The sequence below is a fragment of the Oncorhynchus kisutch genome, linkage group LG4 (genome assembly GCF_002021735.2).
Source record: "Oncorhynchus kisutch isolate 150728-3 linkage group LG4, Okis_V2, whole genome shotgun sequence".
In the NCBI taxonomy this organism is placed as follows: domain Eukaryota; kingdom Metazoa; phylum Chordata; class Actinopteri; order Salmoniformes; family Salmonidae; genus Oncorhynchus; species Oncorhynchus kisutch.
In genome coordinates, this window is record NC_034177.2 from 53,103,493 (window position 1) to 53,124,067 (window position 20,575).

Sequence of the window (20,575 nt, forward strand, 5' to 3'; positions counted from 1 at the left end):
GATTTTATTTTGACTACTGACTATTTTGACTAATTCAATATGGTTTTGGAACTAATATTGACTTTTCAATGGAATGGGGGAATTGTTTCTGAACTTGTGTAGATATGTCGAAGACTAACAAACTTGTCGATAGTAGCTGCGACCAGTGGGTGGAGGACGCTCAACCTGTCAGAATTATAGTATGCTCAGATTCTCTGTCTATATTGAAGAGTTTATCATCTGGCAAATCTAATAGGAGTGACCTATCTATATGAGGCATTAATGTTATTATGGAGAATCGAAAGACTGGGTATAGTAGTGATATTCTGCTGGGTCCCAGCCTACTCGGGAGTGAAATAGTAGACCAGGTAGCCAAAAGGGCTTTAAAACAAGATATAATTGATATTCGTGCTACATTGGGTAGAGGTGAGGCCAAATGTACGATTAAAGCCATTATGATAGATGTGTGGCAGAAGAGGTGGACTGCGAGCCCAAGGGCTGGCATTTATTTGCCTTCCAAAGAAAGGTTGGTAGACCAAGATGCAAGGTTCAGATTAGGAAGGAAGATGGGTGTTTGCTTGGTTGCATATAGGACATTGTTAATTGAACTCGTCATTATATATGGTTGGCAAGCATGAAAATGTTTTTTTTGTTGCATGTATTGCATGTTGATGAAACAGTGAAGCATGTGTATTGTTGTAAGTACCGATATGTGGAAGAGATGGAAAGATTGTGTAGGGTTACAGAGGTTGGAAGGGATTGTAAAAATTAGTAGTATTACAGGATTCGATAGTAGTACAGGATTCGATAGGTTTTAGTTTCTCTTAAATGTTTGTTTGTTTGTTTATTAATTTCGTCTGTGCACTGTGATTGACTACACACTCCAGTACAGTAGGTGGCGGCATGCACCCTTAACGTTTGTTTGCGGACCGCCATAATATTATACAAGAGGAAGAAGAATAGGCACGAGAAGGAAAAAGAGGGGATTGTTTCACTGTTGCAACTTAGTGGTGCGACGATTAAATAAGCACTGAAAACAAAGGAAGCAACCAGAAAGGAAGTGAGGATCGCACAGGTTCATGGATCATTGAGTAAATATATTTCTGAATAAAACAATTAGAATGGAGGAGGCTGATTTATTCTACCGACAGCTGCCAAAAGTGGTAAGTAACCGTGTACAATATTGTAACGACCTTTGGTTTATAAGCGCGGACTTTGCGGCACAGTCAATTAGCGCGCCGGACCTCGGGCTCGAAGGTCGAGGGTTCGAGACATGCTCCCTGCAGTTTCATTACAATATATTTACAATTAAGTAGATTTTTTTTTAGAAGTTTAAACGGTCATGTTAGCTAGCTGACGTTAGCCGGCTTGGAGAAGCTGAGTTAAACGTTCAGCCTCCTATCGGTGGATTCATTGCTAAATATACAAATAAACACTTTTTTCCAGTCTCTAAAAGACTACAATTTGTGTTTTGGGCGGTGCTTCGTCAAAGAGTTGTATAACTAACCCGAGACTAAGAGCCTGTCTTCCAATAGGAGCAAATCATAGTAGGCAGAGCAAGCAAGGTGGGCAGAGCCAAGCATGAGCTGGTGAGATCCTATCGGTGCATTCTAGCATTTATTTGCATATTTCCGTTAAGGAACGCCTACTTTGATGTGCGGGTGTGCAGTAACTCAAATCGCCTTTGCACTCTTTCTAAACAATTTAAAAAAACTTTTATTCAAAGGGTAAAGTTACAAAACAGTCCACTTTTTTTGTTATAGATTCTAGTTTTAGAAACAGGAAACTGTATGAAGATGTTCCGTACAATGAGAAAATTAGCAGAATGTCGGCCAAAATCCATCTAATTTAATCTTCTCCCACTGCCAGCCACTGGGCTTCCTCCATCACCATATTTGGTAGTGAGTGAAACGCCAACCGAATGCTTCACATTCATATTTGGCTCATTGTTCTGTCTGTGGCTTCTTACTCTGGTCACTGTCCCTTTTTTGAAAAGGAGGCGGACACTAACAACAATCCTTTGGGCAAAACTGAAAAAAATAATCAAATGTATTGGTCACATACACATGTTTAGCAGATGTTATTGCGGGTGTAGTGAAATGACTGCAGTAATATCTAACAAATAATATCTAACAGTTTCACAACATATACCCAGAATACACGGAAATCTATGTAAGGAATGGATTAAGAATATATATACATATATGTCAGCAGCATTGGACTAAAATACAGTGGCATAGTATAGAATACAGTATATACATACATATGAGATGGGTGATGCAATATTTACACACAATTAAAGTGACTAAGATACCTTAGAGTAGTATAGAGTAGAGTTTATACATATGAGTGAGATGAGTAATGCAAGATACGGAGACATTATTAAAGTGGCTAGTGTTTAATTTCCTTAAAGTGGCCAGTGATTCCTAATCTATGTATATAGGCAGCAGCCTCTGATGTGCTGGAGATGGCTGTTTAACAGTCAGTGGAGTAGTATAGAATGCAATATGTAAAAGTGACTAAGATACCGTAGAATAGTGTGGAGTGCAGTTTATACATAGAGTTGAAGTCGGATGTTTACATACACGTTAGCTAAATACATTTAAACTCAGTTTTTCACAATTCCTGACATTTAATCCTAGTAAAAAGGTCCTGTAAGGATCACCACTTTCTTTTAAGAATGTGAAATGTCAGAATAATAGTAGAGAGAATGATTTATTTCAGCTTTTATTTCTTTCATCACATTCCCAGTGGGTCACTCAATTAGTATTTGGTAGCATTGCCTTTACATTGTTTAACTTGGGTCAAATGTTTCTGGTAGCCTTCCACAAGCTTCCCACAATACGTTGGGTGAATTTTGGCCCATTCCCCCTGACAGAGCTGGTGTAATGGAGTCAGGTTTGTAGGCCTTCTTGCTCGCACATGCTTTTTCAGTTCTGCCCACAAATTTTCCATAGGATTGAGGTCAGGGCTTTGTGATGACCACTCCAATACATGAACTTTGTTGTCCTTAAGCCATTTTTCCACAACTGTGGATGTCTGCTTGGGGTCAAATAAAATTTGATTTGATTTGTCCATTGGGAAGACCCATTAGCAACCAAGCTTTAACTTCCTGACTGATGTCTTGAGATGTTGCTTCAATATATCCACATAATTTTCTTGCCTCATGATGCCATCTATTTTGTGAAGTGCACCAGTCCCTGCAGCAAAGCACCCCCACAACATGATGCTGCCACCCCTGTGCTTCATGGTTAGGATGGTGTTCTTCAGCTTGCAAGCTTCCCCCTTTTTCCTCCAAACATAACGATGGTCATTATGGCCAAACAGTTCTATTTTTGATTCATCAGACCAGAGGACGGGTCTCCATAAAGTACGATCTTTGTCCCCATGTGCAGTTGCAAACCGTAGTCTGGCTTTTTCATGGCGGTTTTTGAGCAGTGGCTTCTTCCTTGCTGAGTGGCCTTTCAGGTTATGTCGATATTGGACTTGTTTTACTGTGGATATAGATACTTTTGTACCTGTTTCCTCCAGCATCTTCACAAGGTCCTTTGCTGTGTTTCTGGGATTGATTTGCACTTTTCGCACCAAAGTACGTTCATCTCTAGGAGACAGAACACATCTCCTTCCTGGTGGTCCCATGGTGTTTATACTTGCATACTATTGTTTTTGTACAGATGAACGTGGTACCTTCAGGCGTTTGGAAATTGCTCCCAAGGATGGACCAGACTTGTGCAGGTCTACAATTTTTCTGAGGTCTTGGCTGATTTCTTTTGATTTTCCCATGATGTCAAGCAAAGAGGCACTGAGTTTGGTAGGCCTTGAAATACATCCACAGGTACACCTACAATTGACTCAAATGATGTCAATTAGCCTATCAGAAGCTTCTAAAGCCATTACATAATTTTCTGGCATTTTCCAAGCTGCACAGTCAACTTAGTGTATGTAAAATTCTGACCCACTGGAATTGTGATACAGTGAAATAATCTGTCTGGAAAAATTACTTGTCATGCACAAAGTAGATGTCCTAACCGACTTGCCAAAATTATAGTTCGTTCACAACAAATTTGTGAAGTGGTTGAAAAACAAGTTTTAATGTCTCTAACCTAAGTGTATGTAAACTTCTGACTTCAACTGTATTTCCGTCCAACAGGTTTGTACTCTAACTTCTTGCGTGTCATCCTCTCTTCTCTGCCCAGGAGCTTCATGCCCATCTCAATGGCTCTGTCAGCTTTTCAACCATCGAGAAACTCGTGGCTCGAAAGCCACATCTCAACATCGAACACGGCATGACTGCTATTCGCAGTGGTCAGCGGAGGACACTGGATGAGTACGTATGACAGAATGGATTGTCCATAGTGCATTGTATGGAACTTGTCATACAATATAATGTATGGCACTTGTCCAACTCATTCCACAAAGGGCAGTGTCGGGTATTCGCTCCTCCCTTGTACTTGATTTGAATTAAGGTTACTGATTAGTAAGGAACTCCGCTAACCTGGTTGTCTAGGTCTTAATTGAAAGGACAAAACAAAAACCAGCCTACACTAGCCCCAACATGAAATTAGTTTGACACCCCTGATGTATGTGCTCATGTGATCTCTCGGTCCCGTACCCCAGCACATGAAGGACTAGTGGATGGATAGTTAATTTATTACCAAGCTACAATGATGGGACACAGTATAGATGAATGTTCAATCATTAAAGGGATATTAACAGCACTCCTAAAGATGTTGTAAAGAGGAAGCTTTGCTGGCATAAAACCCACATGGAAATGAGATTCTTAGATTCGGTCATTTAAAATGTATTTACATTATTAAATTATATATATTATGAATTTAAATGGATTTATGTCAAATATGCAGCTATCGAAAATATATGGAAATGTCTGCTCAATCCAACTGATCAAATCAAATTTTATTGGTCACAAACACATGGTTAACAGATGTTATTGTACCTGTATACAAGATGGCCGCCGTTTTATGGTCTCCTAACCAATTGTGTTATTATGTGTTTCTTTTTGTGATATTTGTAAATCATTTTGTACATAATGTTTCTGCAACCGTATCTTACGGCAGAAAGGAGCTTCTGGATATAGGACAGAGATCACTCACCTCGGATTAGACAAAGCTTTTTTCAACAACAAGCAGGACTCACATGATATTCTCCAAACACCCCACTGGGCAGACATCCCAATTATTTGCCAAAGGAAGCGACGCAGAGGACAAAGAGCCGGATGCCTCGTCCGGACCCGCAGAAGGCGAGTAGGAAAGCTGCCGTTACCGTCAATATTACTCGCCAACGTGCAATCATTGGAAAATAAACTAGACGAGGTACAATCACAAATATCCTACCAACGGGACATCATAAACTGTAATATCCTATGTTTCACGGAATCGTGGCTGAATGACGACATGGATATTCAGCTAGTGGGATATACACTGCACCGACAGGATAGAACAGCACACTCCGGTAAGACGGGGGGGGGGGGGGGGGGGGGTCTGTGCATATTTGTAAACAACAGCTGGTGCACGAAATCTAAGGAAGTCTCTAGATTTTGCTCGCCTGAAGTAGAGTATATTGTGATAAATTGCAGGCCACACTACTTGCCTAGAGAGTTCTCAACAAAACTTTTCGTGGCTGTCTATTTACCACCATAAACAGATGCTGGCACTAAGACCGCACTCAGTCAGCTGTATAAGGGAATAAGCAGACAGGAAACCACTCACCCAGAGGTGGCACTCCTAGTGGCCGGAGACTTTAATGCAGGGAAACTTAAATCAGTTCTACCAAATCTCTATCAACATGTTAAATGTGATAAAAAAAAAAATTATAGATCATCTGTACTCCACACACAGAGATGCGTACAAAGCTCTCCCTCGCCCTCAATTTGGTAAATCCGACCACAACTCTATCCTCCTGATTCCTGCTTACAAACAAAAATTAAAGCAGGAAGTGCCAGTTACTCGGTCTATAAAAAAGTGGTCAGATGAAACAGATGCTAAACTACAGGACTGTTTTGCTATCACATACTGGAACATGTTCCGGGATTCTTCTGATGACATTGAGGAATACACCACATCAGTCACTGGCTTTATCAGTAAATGCATTGAGGACGATCCCCACAGTGACTGCACGTACATACCCCAACCAGAAGCCATGGATTACAGGCAACATTCGCTTTGAACATCGGTCCCTTTGTTGGAGTGGATATGCTTTGGAAATCTAGGTATGTAGAAGAAGTCCTTCCACAGGCGACGAGCAACTTGCTTTGCAGTCTGGTTCTTGCATGGGAATGCATGGGCCATTTTTGAGAAGTGGTTGGTTACAACTAAAGCGTCTATAGACTTGTTGTCACTGTTTTGTGGTCCTAAATTGAATGCAAACTAATTCCACTGGTTCTGAAGTGTGGATGTTTTCAAGTGGTGCACGAGCATGGGGCTCAGGAGTCTTTCCAACAATGCATCGATGGCAGTTCTTCACATGATTCACAATGTCACGCTCCATCCCAGTCCAAAATAATTGTTGTCTTGCTAGGGATAGTGTTTGAGAGTGCCTTTGGTGACCCAGCTGTATCATGGAGGCCATTGAGAACTTGCTACTTCAGAGAATTAGGTATTGGAAGAGCATTTTGTTAATTTGATGGTCTCTGTTCTCCTTGTGTAATATGCCGTCACGAATGCTGAGCTTGTTCAAGTGCTTCCGTAGTTTAATTCACGCTGCGGGGCTCAGATACACGCTCATGTCTGGTGGGTCTTTGATGTTTCTTAACGTAGTATTCGGTCTTGCTCTTGCAGGCTTAAAAGCTTACTCTGAGGTAGAACAGTGGTGTGGTCTTCCTGCTGTAGCTGAGGGATGGATGCCCCTGTTCCCAGTGCTAGACTCAGGCAATCAGTGCAGTGTGCATCCAAGACAGCAGAGAGTTCTTGACAGGTGAGGAAACCATGTGATGAAGGTGAGGTGCCCCCAACAGGGTCCTTTTGAATTGAGTCTTCATCTTGTGGGCTCAACACGGCTTGGCAGTTGTTGCTGACTCTGAAGGTGTCTTGTACAGTTCTATTTACTACTCTGTTGACTTGATCTAGGAGAGACAGAAGGCTCTGCCACAAGGCGATGGCTGATACATGAGTGGGCGAAATGCTCTCTGCTCAATGGGTTGGATATTACATTCTTAGTATTAGGAACATACTTCATGTCAAAGCTTGGCCATCCAACGTTGTTCACATGCATAGAGTCTTTCATGACACCAGGCGAGACCCAGATGCAGACACCGGAGTCAGATGGTTGGAGTCTTACAATGTTTATTAATCCAAAAGGAGTAGGCAAGAGAATGGTCGTGGACAGGCGAAAGGACGAACTGGCACAGAGAGACAGGAGACACAGGGATAAATACACTGGGAAAAATAAGCGACACCTGGAGGGGGTGGAGACAATCACAGGGACAGGTGAAACAGATCAGGGCATGACAGTACCCCCCCCACCCCCATACCTGGACACATACCTGTCTGCATACCTGTCAGCTGTGGAAATCGGCGATGAGGGCCAGGTCCAAGATGTCTTTAGCAGGAACCCAGCACCTCTCCTCCGGGCCATAACCCTCCCAGTCAACCAGGTACTGGAAACCCCTGCCCCGTGGTCAAAACCTCAGGAGGCATCTCATCTATGCGCTGGCTGGCCATTGATTACCCAGGGGGGAGGGATGGGCCTGGAAACCGAAGACAACGGACAGTGAGAGACGGGCTTAATACTGGACACATGGAAAGTAGGGTGGATACGGAGGGTACGGGGTAACCCAAGACGGACAGCAGTGGAACTCAGGACTCTGGAGATGGGAAAAGGATGAATGAACCGGGGAGACAGTTTACGGGACTCTACCCGCAGAGGCAAGTCCTGAGTGGAAAGCCATACCCTCTGCCCAATGCGGTAGCGGGGAGCTGGGGTTCGGCGACGGTCTGCTTGTCGAAGATACCTGGAGTTGGTCTTGAGAATAGCCGCCCTGACTCTTCTCCAGGTACGTTGACAGTAGCGGACAAACATCTGGGCCGAGGGTACGCTGACCTGCTCTTGTTCCAGGAAGAGTGGAGGCTGATACTCCATGGAGCACTCGAAATGGGAGAGTCCCGTGGCAGAACAGGGAAGGGTGTGCATACTCCACCCAGACCAGTTGACAGCTCCAGGTAGTGGGGTTGGTTGAGACCAGGCATCTCAAGGTGGTTTCCAGGTCTTGGTTGGCTCGCTCCGACTGACCGTTGCTTTGGGGATGGAATCTGGATGACAGGCTAGCCGACGACCCAATAAGGGTGCAGAATGCCTTCCAGAACTGAGTACCCGATCGGAGACCGTGTCTACCGGGAGTCCATGGATCCAGAAGACATGCTGGGCCGTCCCCTTGGCAGAAGGTAGTTGGGGTTGGGCAGAGGGATGAAATGGGCGGCCTTGGAGAACCGATCGACTACCGTCAGAATGACAGTGTTGCTATCAGACAGAGGGAGCCCAGAGATATATGAGACCAGGGACGATGAGGGACTGGTAGTAGCTGAAGGAGGCCAGAAGGACCTTGCCATGTAGTCTTGTTCTGAGCACACACAGTGCATGCTGCCACGAAGGCAGAGACGTCAGGAACCATTGTAGGCCACCATAAACGTTGTCGGAGGAAGGCTAGTGTACAATGGGACCCTGGATGACAGGTCAGCCTGGAGGGATGAGCTCATTCCAGGACCCGGGACCAGACTGGGTTAGGGACAAACAGCCTGTTAGCTGGACCTCCTTCAGGTCCAAGCTGGGAGCGTTGCGCCTCGCAAACCAGGTTCTCAATACCTCAATCCACAGTGGCAGCGAGGCATGACATAGGAAGAATGTTTTGGAGGTCGAGGGTGTGGCAGAGGAACTGTATAGGTGGGAGAGAGTGTCAGACTTAACTTTTTTTTTTACCCTGGACGGTAGGAAATGGTGATGTTGAATCTGGTAAACAATAGGGCCCACCTGGAGTTGAGGTGCTTGGCTGTCTGGGGATATTCCAAGTTTTTATGGTCGGTCCAGGCCAAGAATGGCTGTTCTGCTCCTTCCAGCCAGTGCCTCCACTCTTCCAATGCCATCTTAACCACCAGGAGTTCTGGGTTGCCTACATCGTAGTTCCTCACTGCAGGATTGAGACGATGAAACAGGACGGCATAGGGATGAAGCTTTTGGTCCTGGGCAGGTCGCTGGGACAGGATGGCCCCTCTCCAACATCCGAAGCATCAACTTCCATCACAAATTGACACGAGGGGTCCGGATGGATGAGGAACCGATGTGAACCGATGCTTCAGGTCCACAAAGACTTTGTCGACAGCTGGAGAACATTTGAACGGTGCCTTGGGAGAGGTGCGTGCCGAGAGGCGGTCCGCCAGGATGCTGTAATCCCGAATGAAACGACGGTAGAAGTTAGCAAAACCAAGAAACCATTGCAACTGCACCTTGGATGTTGGTTGAGGTCAATTCACCACTGCTTTTACCATTCCATGATCCATCTGAACATTGCCCTCAGCAATGACATATCCCAGAAAGGTGATAGTAGAGCGGTGGAACTCACACTTCTCTGCTTTCACAAACAATTGGTTTTCCAGGAGGCACTGAATAACCTTTCTGACATGAAGTACATGTTCTTGGGCAGATCGGGAAAAAAACAGGATGTCGTCAAGGTAAACGAACACAAAACGGTTTAGCATGTCCCGGAGCACATCGTTGACCAAAGCCTGGAAAACAGCGGGGCCGTTTGTGAGTCCAAATGGCATGACCTGGTACTCATAATGTCCACTGGCTGTGTTGAAGGCGGTCTTCCACTCATCCGCCCCACGTATCAAAATCAGGTGGTAGACATTCCGAAGGTCTAACTTTTTGAAAACATGGTAGCCACCTGGAGAGTTTCAAACGCCTAGGAGAGGTGTAGGGGGTAACGATTTTTAACCATAATGTCGTTAAGTCTAGTGTAGTCAATGCACAGACGCAGGGTCTTGTCCTTCTTCTCCAAAAAGAAAAACCCTGCGCAAGCAGGAGATGCAGATGGACAGAGACTCCTCTGTGTTCCTCCATAGCTTTGGTCTCTGGTCCGGACAGAGAATACAACCGACCTCAAGGTCATGAAGTAACCAAAAAAGTGTTAAATCAAAATATATTTTATATTTGAGATTCTTTGCCTTGAAGACAACTATGCACACTCTTGGCGTACTCTCAACCAGCTTCATGAGGTTGTCACATGGAATGCATTTCAATTAACAGGTGTGCCTTGTTTAAAGTTAATTTGTGAATTTATTTCCTTCTTAATGCGTTTGAGCCAATCAGTTGTGTTGTGCCAAGGTAGGCGTGGTATACAGAAGATAGCCCTATTTGGTAAAAGACCAAATCCATATTATGGCAAGAACAGCTCAAAGAGAAATGACAGATGACCATTACTTTAATGGAAAATGTCGCAAAAACCATCAAGCGCTGTGATAAAACTGTCTCTCATGAGGACCGCCACAGGAAAGGAAGACCCAGAGTTAACCCAGAAGATAAGTTCATGAGAGTTACCAGCCTCAGAAATTGCAGATCAAATGAATGCTTCACAGAGTTCAAGTAACAGACACATCTCAATATCAACTGTTCAGAGGAGACTGCGTGAATCAGGCCTTCATGGTCAAATTGCTGCAAAGAAACCACTACTAAAGTACACCAATAAGAAAAAGAGACTTGCTTGGGCCAAGAAACATGAGCAATGGACATTAAACCTGTGGGATTTTTGGTTCCATCCGCTGTGTCTTTGTGAGACGCAGAGTAGGTGAACGGATGATCTCCGCATGTGTGGTTCCCACGGTGAAGCATGCAGGAGGTGTGATTGTGTGGGGGTGCTTTGCTGGTAACACTGTCTGTGATGTTCTTAGAATTCAAGGCACAGCCATTATGACTACCACAGCATTCTGCAGTGATACACCATCCCATCTGGTTTGCGTTTAGTGGGACTATCATTTGTTTTTCAACAGGAAAACACACCTCCAGGCTGTGTAAGGGCTATTTGACCAAGAAGGAGAGTGATGGAGTGCTGCATCAGATGACCTGACCTCCACAGTCACCCGACCTCAACCCAATTGAGATGGTTTGGGATGAGTTGTACCGCAGAGTGAAGGAAAAGCAGCTAACAAGTGCTCAGCATATGTGGGAACTCTTTCAAGACTGTTGGAAAATAATTCCTCATGAAGCTGGTTGAGAGAATGCCAAGAGTGTGCAAAGCTGTCATCAAGGCAAAGGGTGGCTACTTATAAAATAACACTTTGTTTGGTTACTACATGATTCCATGTGTTATTTCATAGTTTTTATATCTGCACTATTATTCTACAATGTCAATGTCGAAAATAGTAAAAATAAAGAAAAACCCTTGAATGAGTAGGTGTGTCCAAACTTTTGACTGGTATTGTATGGTCAGCTGAATGACACCTGAAACACCGCCTGTTCTCACGGCAGAGTAGCATCATGGCACACAGAGCATGGTGTGGGATTCAGGCCTTCAATCTTGGGTAGTTTACTAGCAGTCATTTTCCCTGAGTTAGACTGAGCTGGGCCAGGCAGCAAGACATTCTCTAGCATATCAATTACTCTCTAGAGTAACGGTGGGGTGTTCGAGGGGTAGTGCATCATCAGTTTACCTCGTCATGTCAGTCATTTAGAGAGCTATTTATAACTTGGCAGAAATGTCCAGATCAACTAGCCCATGTCAGCTAATGTTTTTTAGCAAGGTTTTTTAGCCCACTCAAATATCCCATGATCTCACATAAAACATGGTAAAATGTGTAGAATTCTAGGAAATTGGTTTTAAAACTGCAATAATTTACTCTGCACCCCATGACAAAATGTGTAGAATTGCAGGAAATAAGTGTTAAACCTGCAAAGGGTCTTAACAGTTTGTGTCATGAACAGTGCTAGACGTGGCATGCGCGCACACAGAATGTTCCCCAATGCTAGAAAGGGGGCCTGAGTGAAGAAGATTGGGAACTCCTGCTCTAGAACAGAGTGATCTGAGCTCTTGTTGTGGCTGTGAATCGGACTGAAGTAAAAGTAACCTCGATTCTGTTCACTGAGATTCTCACTCGTTTCTCTATGCACTTTTGCATTGGCTTTGAAGCTCATCTCAGCGGGGTAGTCATTTAGCACATCTTGTACTGTTCAAACCACTTGTCAATAGTCCTGGCTCTGAATGTGAAGGCTAGTTCTTTGCTCGGACAGTTCCTGATGAACATGTGATTAATGTCTGTGTTGAGATCATCCTTTGCCTTACCCTGCTCCTTTAGGCCTTCTGTAGCAGTGTCTGTTGCTCGATTCAGTCTCAACCAGTATTCATATGGATCCTCCTGTTCTTTGAGTAGAAATCTTCGAGTGGGATATGAGTATTGACTGCAGCTGAAATGCTTCCTTAGGAGACCATTAATGGCATCTGGGTTAGTATGAATGTCACTGTTTCTGATTCCGATTTAGACATCTTTTGTTCTGTGCCTGAGATGGGTGAGAATCTTTTCGGCCTGTTCCTATTTTTTCATGTTTCATGGGCTGGTGCACCAACTGAAAAGGTTTGTGGCACAAGTGCCACCAGGGGAGAATGTTAAGTCTGGAGCCCTGTAAAATGTCTAATTTGACGTGTTATCAGTATGATACAAATGTGAATTACGACAACTTAATGTCAGTTTTTATCCCAGGGCATTCAATTCTTAACTCGCCCACAACAATTTTCCATAGATCTGCTGTGCTTTACCCAGAATTCCATACCCTTACCACTGAGTGCATTAGCCAAATGTAGGCACACTAATGTGCCAGGAGTTGGCGTATTCCTCATTTTATGCAGGAATTTAACATTTTATTTACACCTTTACATTCAGAAATGTATCAAGTTGGGTATATACCAGCTGACATTTTAATAAAAATAAAAATAAATTTTATGGACAATGATGCCCTGTAATTTTACTGTCACAACAACCAGTCATCTTGTCTCTCCAGGTGTTTCCAGGTCTTAAAAGTCATCCATCAGTTAGTAGATACAGAGGAGGACATTCTTATGGTAAATTACACATTGTCTATGGTCACTTATTTGCAGCTTCACTAACTTAAACAATCTCACCCATAAACCTAACACTATTGACTCGATGGAGCCTGGAGTCAATCTAGCATTGAACACCTTGGAAAAAAAATCTGTCCTTGTTTCTAGGTTGCCAAAGATGTCATCAGGGAGTTTGCAGCTGATGGAGTAAAATATCTAGAACTGAGAAGTACCCCACGAAAGGAGAAGACCACAGGCAAGGCCACAAGCTAGACACACTGGATTGGATCGCTTATATGCAGGGCTTCGCTTACATTTGTTTTGTATAACTTAGGAATGACAAAGAGAAGGTATGTGGAAACAGTCATCGAGGCCATCCGTCAATGTAAAAATGAGGGAGTTGACATTGAAGTCAGGTATGTTTTCAATGCATTTGTAATGCTTGCTTTACTTATGAATGCTGAAGTGCTGTTTCCAAACAATCAACGACAGAGCCTCGTGTGGCTGTGGTGCTTGCATTGCTAGGGTTGTGGGTTTGATTCCCACAGGGGACCAGTACAAAAAAGTAAAATGTATTCATTATCTGGATAAGAGCGAATGCTAAATGACTCAAATGTAAATATTGGTAGAAATTGGTATGGTAATAGCTATAGTAACTTACAATGAAAACATTGATACCTTAAGTAACAACATTTTCCCCCATTAAGGTTCCTGGTAGCTGTTGACCGTAGGAATGGGGCTGAGGTTGCTATGGAGACCGTTAAACTGGCAGAGGACTTCATGCTGTCTACTGGTGGTCTGGTGGTGGGGCTGGACCTCAGTGGAGATCCTACGGTCAGTAGTGGATCAGTGCCTTGCTTGCTTATGGTTGACATGTTTCTCAAGATGTCATAAATGCACTGATTCTAAGTCACTCTCGATAGGAGCTTCTGCTAAATTACTGAAATGTAAAATGTTTATTTCCAAGGTGGGCCATGGCAGAGATCTCCTTCCCGCCTTGCAAAAAGCCAAGAACTGTGGACTAAAACTCTCTCTACACCTGTCAGAGGTAGATAGCATCATAACTTAACTGATTCATGCAATTCCAAATGATGTAATGTTTTATAAGTTTTTCATTAGTTTTGACAAATGCAATGTTCCAGGTGCCATCTCAGGCAGACGAATCAGAGCTGCTGCTAAACATTCCACCTGACAGGATTGGTCATGGGACTTTCTTACACCCTGAAGTGGGCGGGTCACAAAGCCTGGTTGATAAAGTGCGGAAGCATAACACACCTCTGGGTAAGAATAGTATGTCCTTCCTTCCCTGAACAGTCTAGTGATTGCTCTAAAAGGGTTATTTATTGTCCATAGTCAACCTGTCTTCTGTAAAGCTTGATTTTGTTGTTGTTGATCTAAATTATATATATTTTAAACAATCAAGGCTGAAGGATATAGAAACTGTTTAGTGTTGATCTTGTTGTAGCTAATGTTGCCTCTATCCAAGCTCTCATATACTGTATTTTTCCTAAACCTTTCCTCACAGAACTATGCCTAACCTCTAATGTCAAAGGTCAGACAGTGTCATCCTATTCTCAACATCACTTCCTGTACTGGTACCAAATGGGACACCCTAGTGTGATCTGTGTAAGTGTTTTCCCGGAATGTGTCTGATTTAATTCAACACTTGTTTTACTTGCAAGTCAGAGTTGCACACTTATCTTGTGGGAGTGCTCTTGTTTTCAGACAGACGACAAGGGGGTGTTCTGCACAGACCTGTCTCAGGAGTACCAGTTGGCCGCCTCTACCTTCAACCTCAGTCAGGAGGACATGTGGACTCTGTCCCAGAAAGCGATAGACTGCACCTTCGCCCCAGACCTACAGCAGCAGCTACACCAGAAGTGGCTGGAGCTACGGCCAACGCTGTTCCAGTTATGACAGACAGAACGCGCTGCTTGACATCTATGGGATCAGAATCACCAATCTTGACCATTTAGTAATGAGATGTAGATTAGTGATTCCGGCAGAGCCTTTTCTTTTTTAACACGTGCTTCTCAGAATAGCTGAAGAATGAGGGACCATGAGTCATTTCCAAAAGGGAGACATTTTGTATTGGTCAAGTAGTTAATCAATAAAACATACATCATGCTGCTTTATTAAGTTATTTGTACTTGTCTCCCAGTAGGTAGAAAGGTAGGCTACTTTACTTTCCATGTGAAACTCATTCTCCGCAAACAAATACTAGAACAGACAGCAAGCACGTTTTCCATTCACTGAAGCTCGAGGCTAGGTGACAATGGTCAAATTATACAAAAAGTCAAATGTATGCTCATCATTCAATGAATCATCTTTAAGTATGTTGACCCTTGCAGACTCCAACTCATCTGAATGTAAGCAACTCCATATATTGTTGGTACAGGAAAAGGCAGGTGGTGGAACCATAGCAAATAATTATTATATTTCTATGGGTGGAACTGTCACCACTGTATGCTGTCTCCTATCCTCAGGTGGTGGGTATATAAAGTCTAATAGATTCTCATTTTCACTATGGATGGTACTGTCCCATTCCATCGAACCCTTGGGTACAGGGCTAGGCGACACAGCACAGTCCTACTGCTGTACACTAAGGTTGTTATAGTAAACAAAAATAAATGAAAACTATTTAAACTGAAATAATTAAACCAATTTGACTCAAACAAATAAAAACCATTATGAATTATGTTCAGTTTGTTTTTGGGGAAAATATCTAATGGGGTGTTAATGTTTTGTTCTTTTCTAATGTGTCTGGATCTGGCAGGTCATATTTAGACCGACTTTAAATTATAAAAGTAGATTCAGCGTGATCGAGCAGCACCGCAGATATGATGGGCGTGTTTGAGTGGTTAGGCAGAGGCAACCGACAGTAGACGGGGGAGGTGCATCTGCGACAGCCTAAAGTCAGACACTAATGTGGTTTTCCAACAGCAAGGTTTGATCAACATTGCAGTGTTTATAAAAGGCTTTTTTATAATGTCGAGATGAACACATTTTGAACCCCCATATCACACACAGAGTATGTGTACACATTGTTAAATCAATTAGTGAGAGCCTTAAATAAAACATTTTGGAGAATATAATGTATATATTTAATCTCTCTCTATTGGCAAATTGGTCAAACAAAAACACCCTAATGATTGGTTGACAATAGAACTTCCCACAATGCAGGCGGCGACTACAGGATCAAGTTAGAGAAACTGCAGAAACTTGCAGTCAAAACTCTGTAAAGTTCATGCAATTAACAATTCGGTGCAAGTCAGACAACTTCAACCCCGAAATGCAAAGTGGCTGCTCGAACGCCCCCATTCAGATGAGCATGATGCAAGACTGCTCTCACAGTTGAACAGAGTATCTGCGGCATGTGCACGGGTAACTACGGGAACAATACAGCGGAGAAACCTCACGCTTCAGCGCTCCTGGTTGTTGCGGAAATTGACCCATTACCATGGTTTACTTCGTGCATCTATGGGATCTCGCTGAATCTACCTTTAAACACAAACTAAGACCTGACCCAGCAGTTTGTGCATTGCTGCCCCAGTGACAAGTAGTGACATCCCAAAAAACACAATACAACCCGTCTCCCAGCCTTCCATGCAAAGGATTATTTCTGTCCATAAAGACAAACTAAATTAAATGTCATGAAACTTAGTAAAGTGGATCTGAAAAAAAAAAAACTACATTTCTAATAAAATCTTTAAGCGAATATAAAAACAACTATAATTTACACTATAATGGCCTCTTTTCAAACTTTTTCTTCTCCTTGCCTCCTCCCTTCTTCATCTTCTTCAGTTTGCCATGTCGTGTATCTCCTCCCTCATTTTTGTCTGGCCTCGGCTCCTCATACTTCCTCTTCTTGTCACTGTTGGAGAACAGACATTGTTACATGATAAGCCATAATAATACATTCCATTTAGAAAATGCTTTTATAACAAAGCGATTCACAGTAGCGCATGCAAACATATTCATATGGGTAGCCCCACCATAAAAACAATGAAAGATCTTCCCCATAGCCCTAACCCTTTTATGTTTGCAGATCTGTAAGGTGTAAGCAATATGATGTAATTCTACTAACTCACTGCTTATACCTATCCAGACCATTCGGGGCCGAGACGAAGGTAGCATATTATGTTGTTATAGCAAGGATTCTAGATGTTTCTCCTCTTACCTCTTTATGCTGACAATAGCTGTCTGTCCCGCTTTCTTCAACACCTGGTCCCATTCCTCGTCATCTCCTCGGATCAGGTACTGTTGCAGGTCCATCTCCTTGACCTTCTCCATGTCCTGTCTGTGTTTCTCCTGGAACTCTTTGGCTACCTCATCCTGGGGAGGAAAAAAAACAAATATTTAATCTATGTTGCATTCATATACTCACTGCACCATTGCATATTATGGTCTATCTATCCTTTCGTTGTCATGCCATTCATAAAACGGAGGAGAGTTCCGTACTAGATCATCATTGAGGGTTTTGACCGTGGGCTCCATGGAGATGTCTTTAGATACAACCATCTCTGCCTCAATGGCCTTCTCCTGGATTCTGTTGAAGAACTAAAACAGCACACAAACATGGTGAAAATAACTAAACAGGTAATAATGAATCAACTAGCTGTCATTGTCTGAGACACAGTAAGTACGAGACATTTACTCGAACAAACTTTAGGACATTTCATCATACAATACATTTTCTAGGAACTAAAGGTTTTTTGGTTCGCTAAGCAGGATGGATAGAATGGTAGAGTAAGAAATAAAACATTTAAAATCTTAATAAATTACATTTCCCCTCATGGGTACTAAATGTGTTCCCACCTGCACTACTTTTCTGATGAGGCGGTTGAACAGTCCCATGAGCTGAGAGCTGGGAAGGTCAATCTCCTTCTCCAGCTGGTCCACTGATTTATGCTGCAGCCCCACACCTAGCAACAGAGCCTGGAGATGAACAGACGGAGTTAGAGACTAGTAAAAAACAATTAAAAAGAGGGTGATAGACAAGTGTTACACTACACTGAGAAAGAGGGAGAGTGTATGCGCATGTCTGTGTGTGCACACGTAACATCCCACTCACACACTGTGCGGCGGACAGGGTCACGTCTCCCAGCTGTTTGAGGAAGAACATGCGTGCCACGGCAGGGATGAGGTCCATGATGAGGTGGTAGTCCACCATGTTCCTAGAGTACATCTCCAGACGCTTCAGATCATAGGGGCTGAACTGACCAGACAGCTCAGAACTGCTCAGGGCTGGGGAGAGAAAGCAGGTGAGACATTGAAAACCCCTCGTCTGTAGCCCAAATCATTCAAAAGTACTGGCCCAAAACATTCAAAGGTTAGGGTAGACTGTCAACAGGTGGGGAGACCCATTTTGGTCTAGTTAGATTACCACAGGGACAGTGGTGGTCGGATTTTTGACTGGTTGGGAGTGAAGGGGAACTTACCGGAGCTGGCATCCGTCTTGGTGGTGCTCTTGTTCTGCAGGATGTTGAGGGCCATACTGGGAGAGAAGCTGCTGAACTGGTAGGAGAGCAGAGACAGGAAGCGCCGACGGAAATCTGGAAGAAACAAAGACAAGGTGAGTTGTAATGCAGAGGGAGGATAGAGTAGAACATCAGATGATACTTTATTTTCCACTAAGAGACAGAACACAGCACACACAAGCCTCACCTTTCCAGAAGGCAGACAGCCACTGGCCCTGTTCAGGAGCCTCCACTGTGTTGAGCTCCTTCAACATCACCAACGAGTGCTCCCCCGTCAGGTCGTTCTGGGAATGAAAACACCACACCATGGGTCAAAAGACAAAACCAAGCATTACAATAAGCAATACTCCAACTGCATTCAAATTCAGCACAATGATGTAAAAGTAGTAAATTGTGAATAGTAGATATTTTCCACTTACAGGGGTTTGCCGCAAATAGACAGGGACAAAACCAGCTTTCTTCCAAAACCTGTGCGGTAACAGAGAAAAAAAGACAGATTAATACTTGGAAAAAAACAGAGGTGATGATGAAGCCAAATGCAGAGTTTCCCAGTGTCAGTAAACACAAATGATGTATATAAAATCTATGGTAAATAATACTTACTTGAGCAGCGGAGGTGTGAGGCCATAGGATACTCCCAGGTATTCTAGTCTCTCGGCCCTCCTCTCACTCAGCTTCAGAAGCAGAGGAGGGAGGTCCTTTCTAGGGTGCAACACCTCTTCTAGGAGGCTCACCGCCTATATATTAACAACACTGTTAGCAAAGCACCTCCAACAGAGTGAAAACAATCAACTCTGCTCAATGCTGCTCTTTGGAGTCAATGTGAGTGACAACAAAAGACAGGAGTCTGGTTGACTTTTCTCCCTGTGGATGTGATTTATACTCATGGAATGTGTATGTTCAGGGGACAGTTTTTCTGTCGGTGAGTGTGCAAGTGTTCTCAGGCGTTTGTGTGAGTGAGGCATTACCTCGCTGGTGACAGAGGTGATCTGGCTGTTAGCGGTCTGTGCGTTCTCATCCATGTAGGGGAACTGACCCTCGTAGTACAGCTGTAACTGTTGCAGTGCTCTGGAGCCATAACCCATCTCCAGGACAGACAGGGAAACAAACCAGTTAAAGGGATACTTCTGGATTTTGGCAATGAGGTCTTTTATCTACTTCCCCAGAGTCTGGGGTGCAGTTTGAAGGAAGTTGCTGACAAGCATCAGCGCAATGACTGGAAGTCTGTGGGTATCTGCTAGCTAGCAGTCATTGCAAACCAATGTTAACTTCCTTCATACTGGATCTGAGGAAGTATATTACCAGTCAAAAGTTTAGACACCTACTAATTCAAGAGTTTCTTTATTTTCACTATTTTCTACATTGTAGAATAAGTGAAGACATCAAAACTATGAAATAACCCATATGGAATCATGAAGTAACCAAGAAAGTGTTGAACAAATCAAAATATATTTTAAATTGTTCAAAGTAGCCACCATTTGCCTTGATAACAGCTTTGCACTCTTGGCATTCTCTCAACCAGCTTCACCTGAAATGATTTTCCAACAGTCTTGAAGGAGTTTCCACATATGCTGAGCACTTGTTGGCTGCTTTCCCTTCACTCTGCGGTCCAACTCATCCCAAACTACTTCTAACATCAAACAAGCGAAATGGCAGTACAGGGACAAGGTGGAAGCGCAATTCAACAGCTCAGACACGAGACGTATGTGGCAGGGTCTACAGGAAATCACAGACTACAAAAACAGCCACATCACGGATACCGACATTATGCTTCCAGACAAACTAAACACCTTCTTTGCCCGCTTTGAGGATAATACAGTGCCAACTTGGCAGTTCGCTAACAAAGACTGCGCCCCCCCCCCTCAGTGGCTGACGTGAGTAAAAAAATGTACAACATGTTAACTTCTTATGGCAGGTGGCCAGTATTGAGTAGCTTGGATGAATAAGGTGCCTAAAGTAAACAACCTGCTCCTCAGTATCAGTTGCTAATATATGCATATTATTATTAGTATAGGATAGAAAACTCTAAAGTTTCTAAAAACGGTTTGAATGATGTCTGTGAGTATAACAGAACTGATTT

At 43.3% G+C, this 20,575-nt stretch overlaps 2 protein-coding genes across 4 annotated transcripts in view; one reads left to right on the forward strand and one right to left on the reverse strand.

Moving 5' to 3' along the window:
* Positions 1–926: 926 nt before the first annotated feature.
* On the forward strand, positions 927–15,700 carry mapda (N6-Methyl-AMP deaminase). 3 transcript variants are annotated; one of them, XM_031823219.1, is made up of 11 exons: positions 934–1,142; positions 3,654–3,814; positions 4,176–4,306; positions 12,976–13,036; positions 13,184–13,271; positions 13,350–13,431; positions 13,723–13,849; positions 13,983–14,063; positions 14,158–14,296; positions 14,541–14,641; positions 14,741–15,700. In XM_031823219.1, the coding sequence occupies exons 2-11, from the start codon at positions 3,761–3,763 to the stop codon at positions 14,930–14,932; spliced, it is 1,056 nt and encodes a 351-aa protein (XP_031679079.1). In that variant the 5' UTR covers positions 934–1,142; positions 3,654–3,760; the 3' UTR covers positions 14,933–15,700. The 3 variants fall into 3 exon arrangements, with proteins under 3 accessions (XP_020336900.1, XP_031679079.1, XP_031679080.1); XM_031823220.1 differs by having other exon boundaries at positions 3,654–3,790; XM_020481311.2 differs by lacking the exon at positions 3,654–3,814 and having other exon boundaries at positions 927–1,142.
* The window catches only part of nat10 (N-acetyltransferase 10), a 38,663-nt gene continuing 33,167 nt past the window's right edge, over positions 15,080–20,575 (reverse strand). The window contains exons 18-27 of the mRNA XM_020481310.2: positions 19,464–19,580; positions 19,099–19,232; positions 18,915–18,963; positions 18,683–18,779; positions 18,457–18,570; positions 18,090–18,262; positions 17,834–17,953; positions 17,477–17,575; positions 17,196–17,350; positions 15,080–16,889 (exon numbers count right to left, since the gene is read on the reverse strand). Of these exons, the coding sequence (XP_020336899.2) occupies positions 16,757–16,889; positions 17,196–17,350; positions 17,477–17,575; positions 17,834–17,953; positions 18,090–18,262; positions 18,457–18,570; positions 18,683–18,779; positions 18,915–18,963; positions 19,099–19,232; positions 19,464–19,580 (1,191 nt within the window). The 3' untranslated portion in view covers positions 15,080–16,756. The remainder of the gene's footprint in view (positions 16,890–17,195; positions 17,351–17,476; positions 17,576–17,833; positions 17,954–18,089; positions 18,263–18,456; positions 18,571–18,682; positions 18,780–18,914; positions 18,964–19,098; positions 19,233–19,463; positions 19,581–20,575) is intronic.

Excerpts from the sequence above, each read along its gene's own strand:
- mapda (XM_031823219.1), top strand. The coding sequence starts at position 3,761 with ATGATGTCAAGCAAAGAGGCACTGAGTTTGGTAGGCCTTGAAATACAT. Across the intron at positions 4,307-12,975 it reads CAGCGGAGGACACTGGATGA|GTGTTTCCAGGTCTTAAAAG; the intron begins GTACGTATGACA and ends TTGTCTCTCCAG. Across the intron at positions 13,272-13,349 it reads ACGAAAGGAGAAGACCACAG|GAATGACAAAGAGAAGGTAT; the intron begins GCAAGGCCACAA and ends TGTATAACTTAG.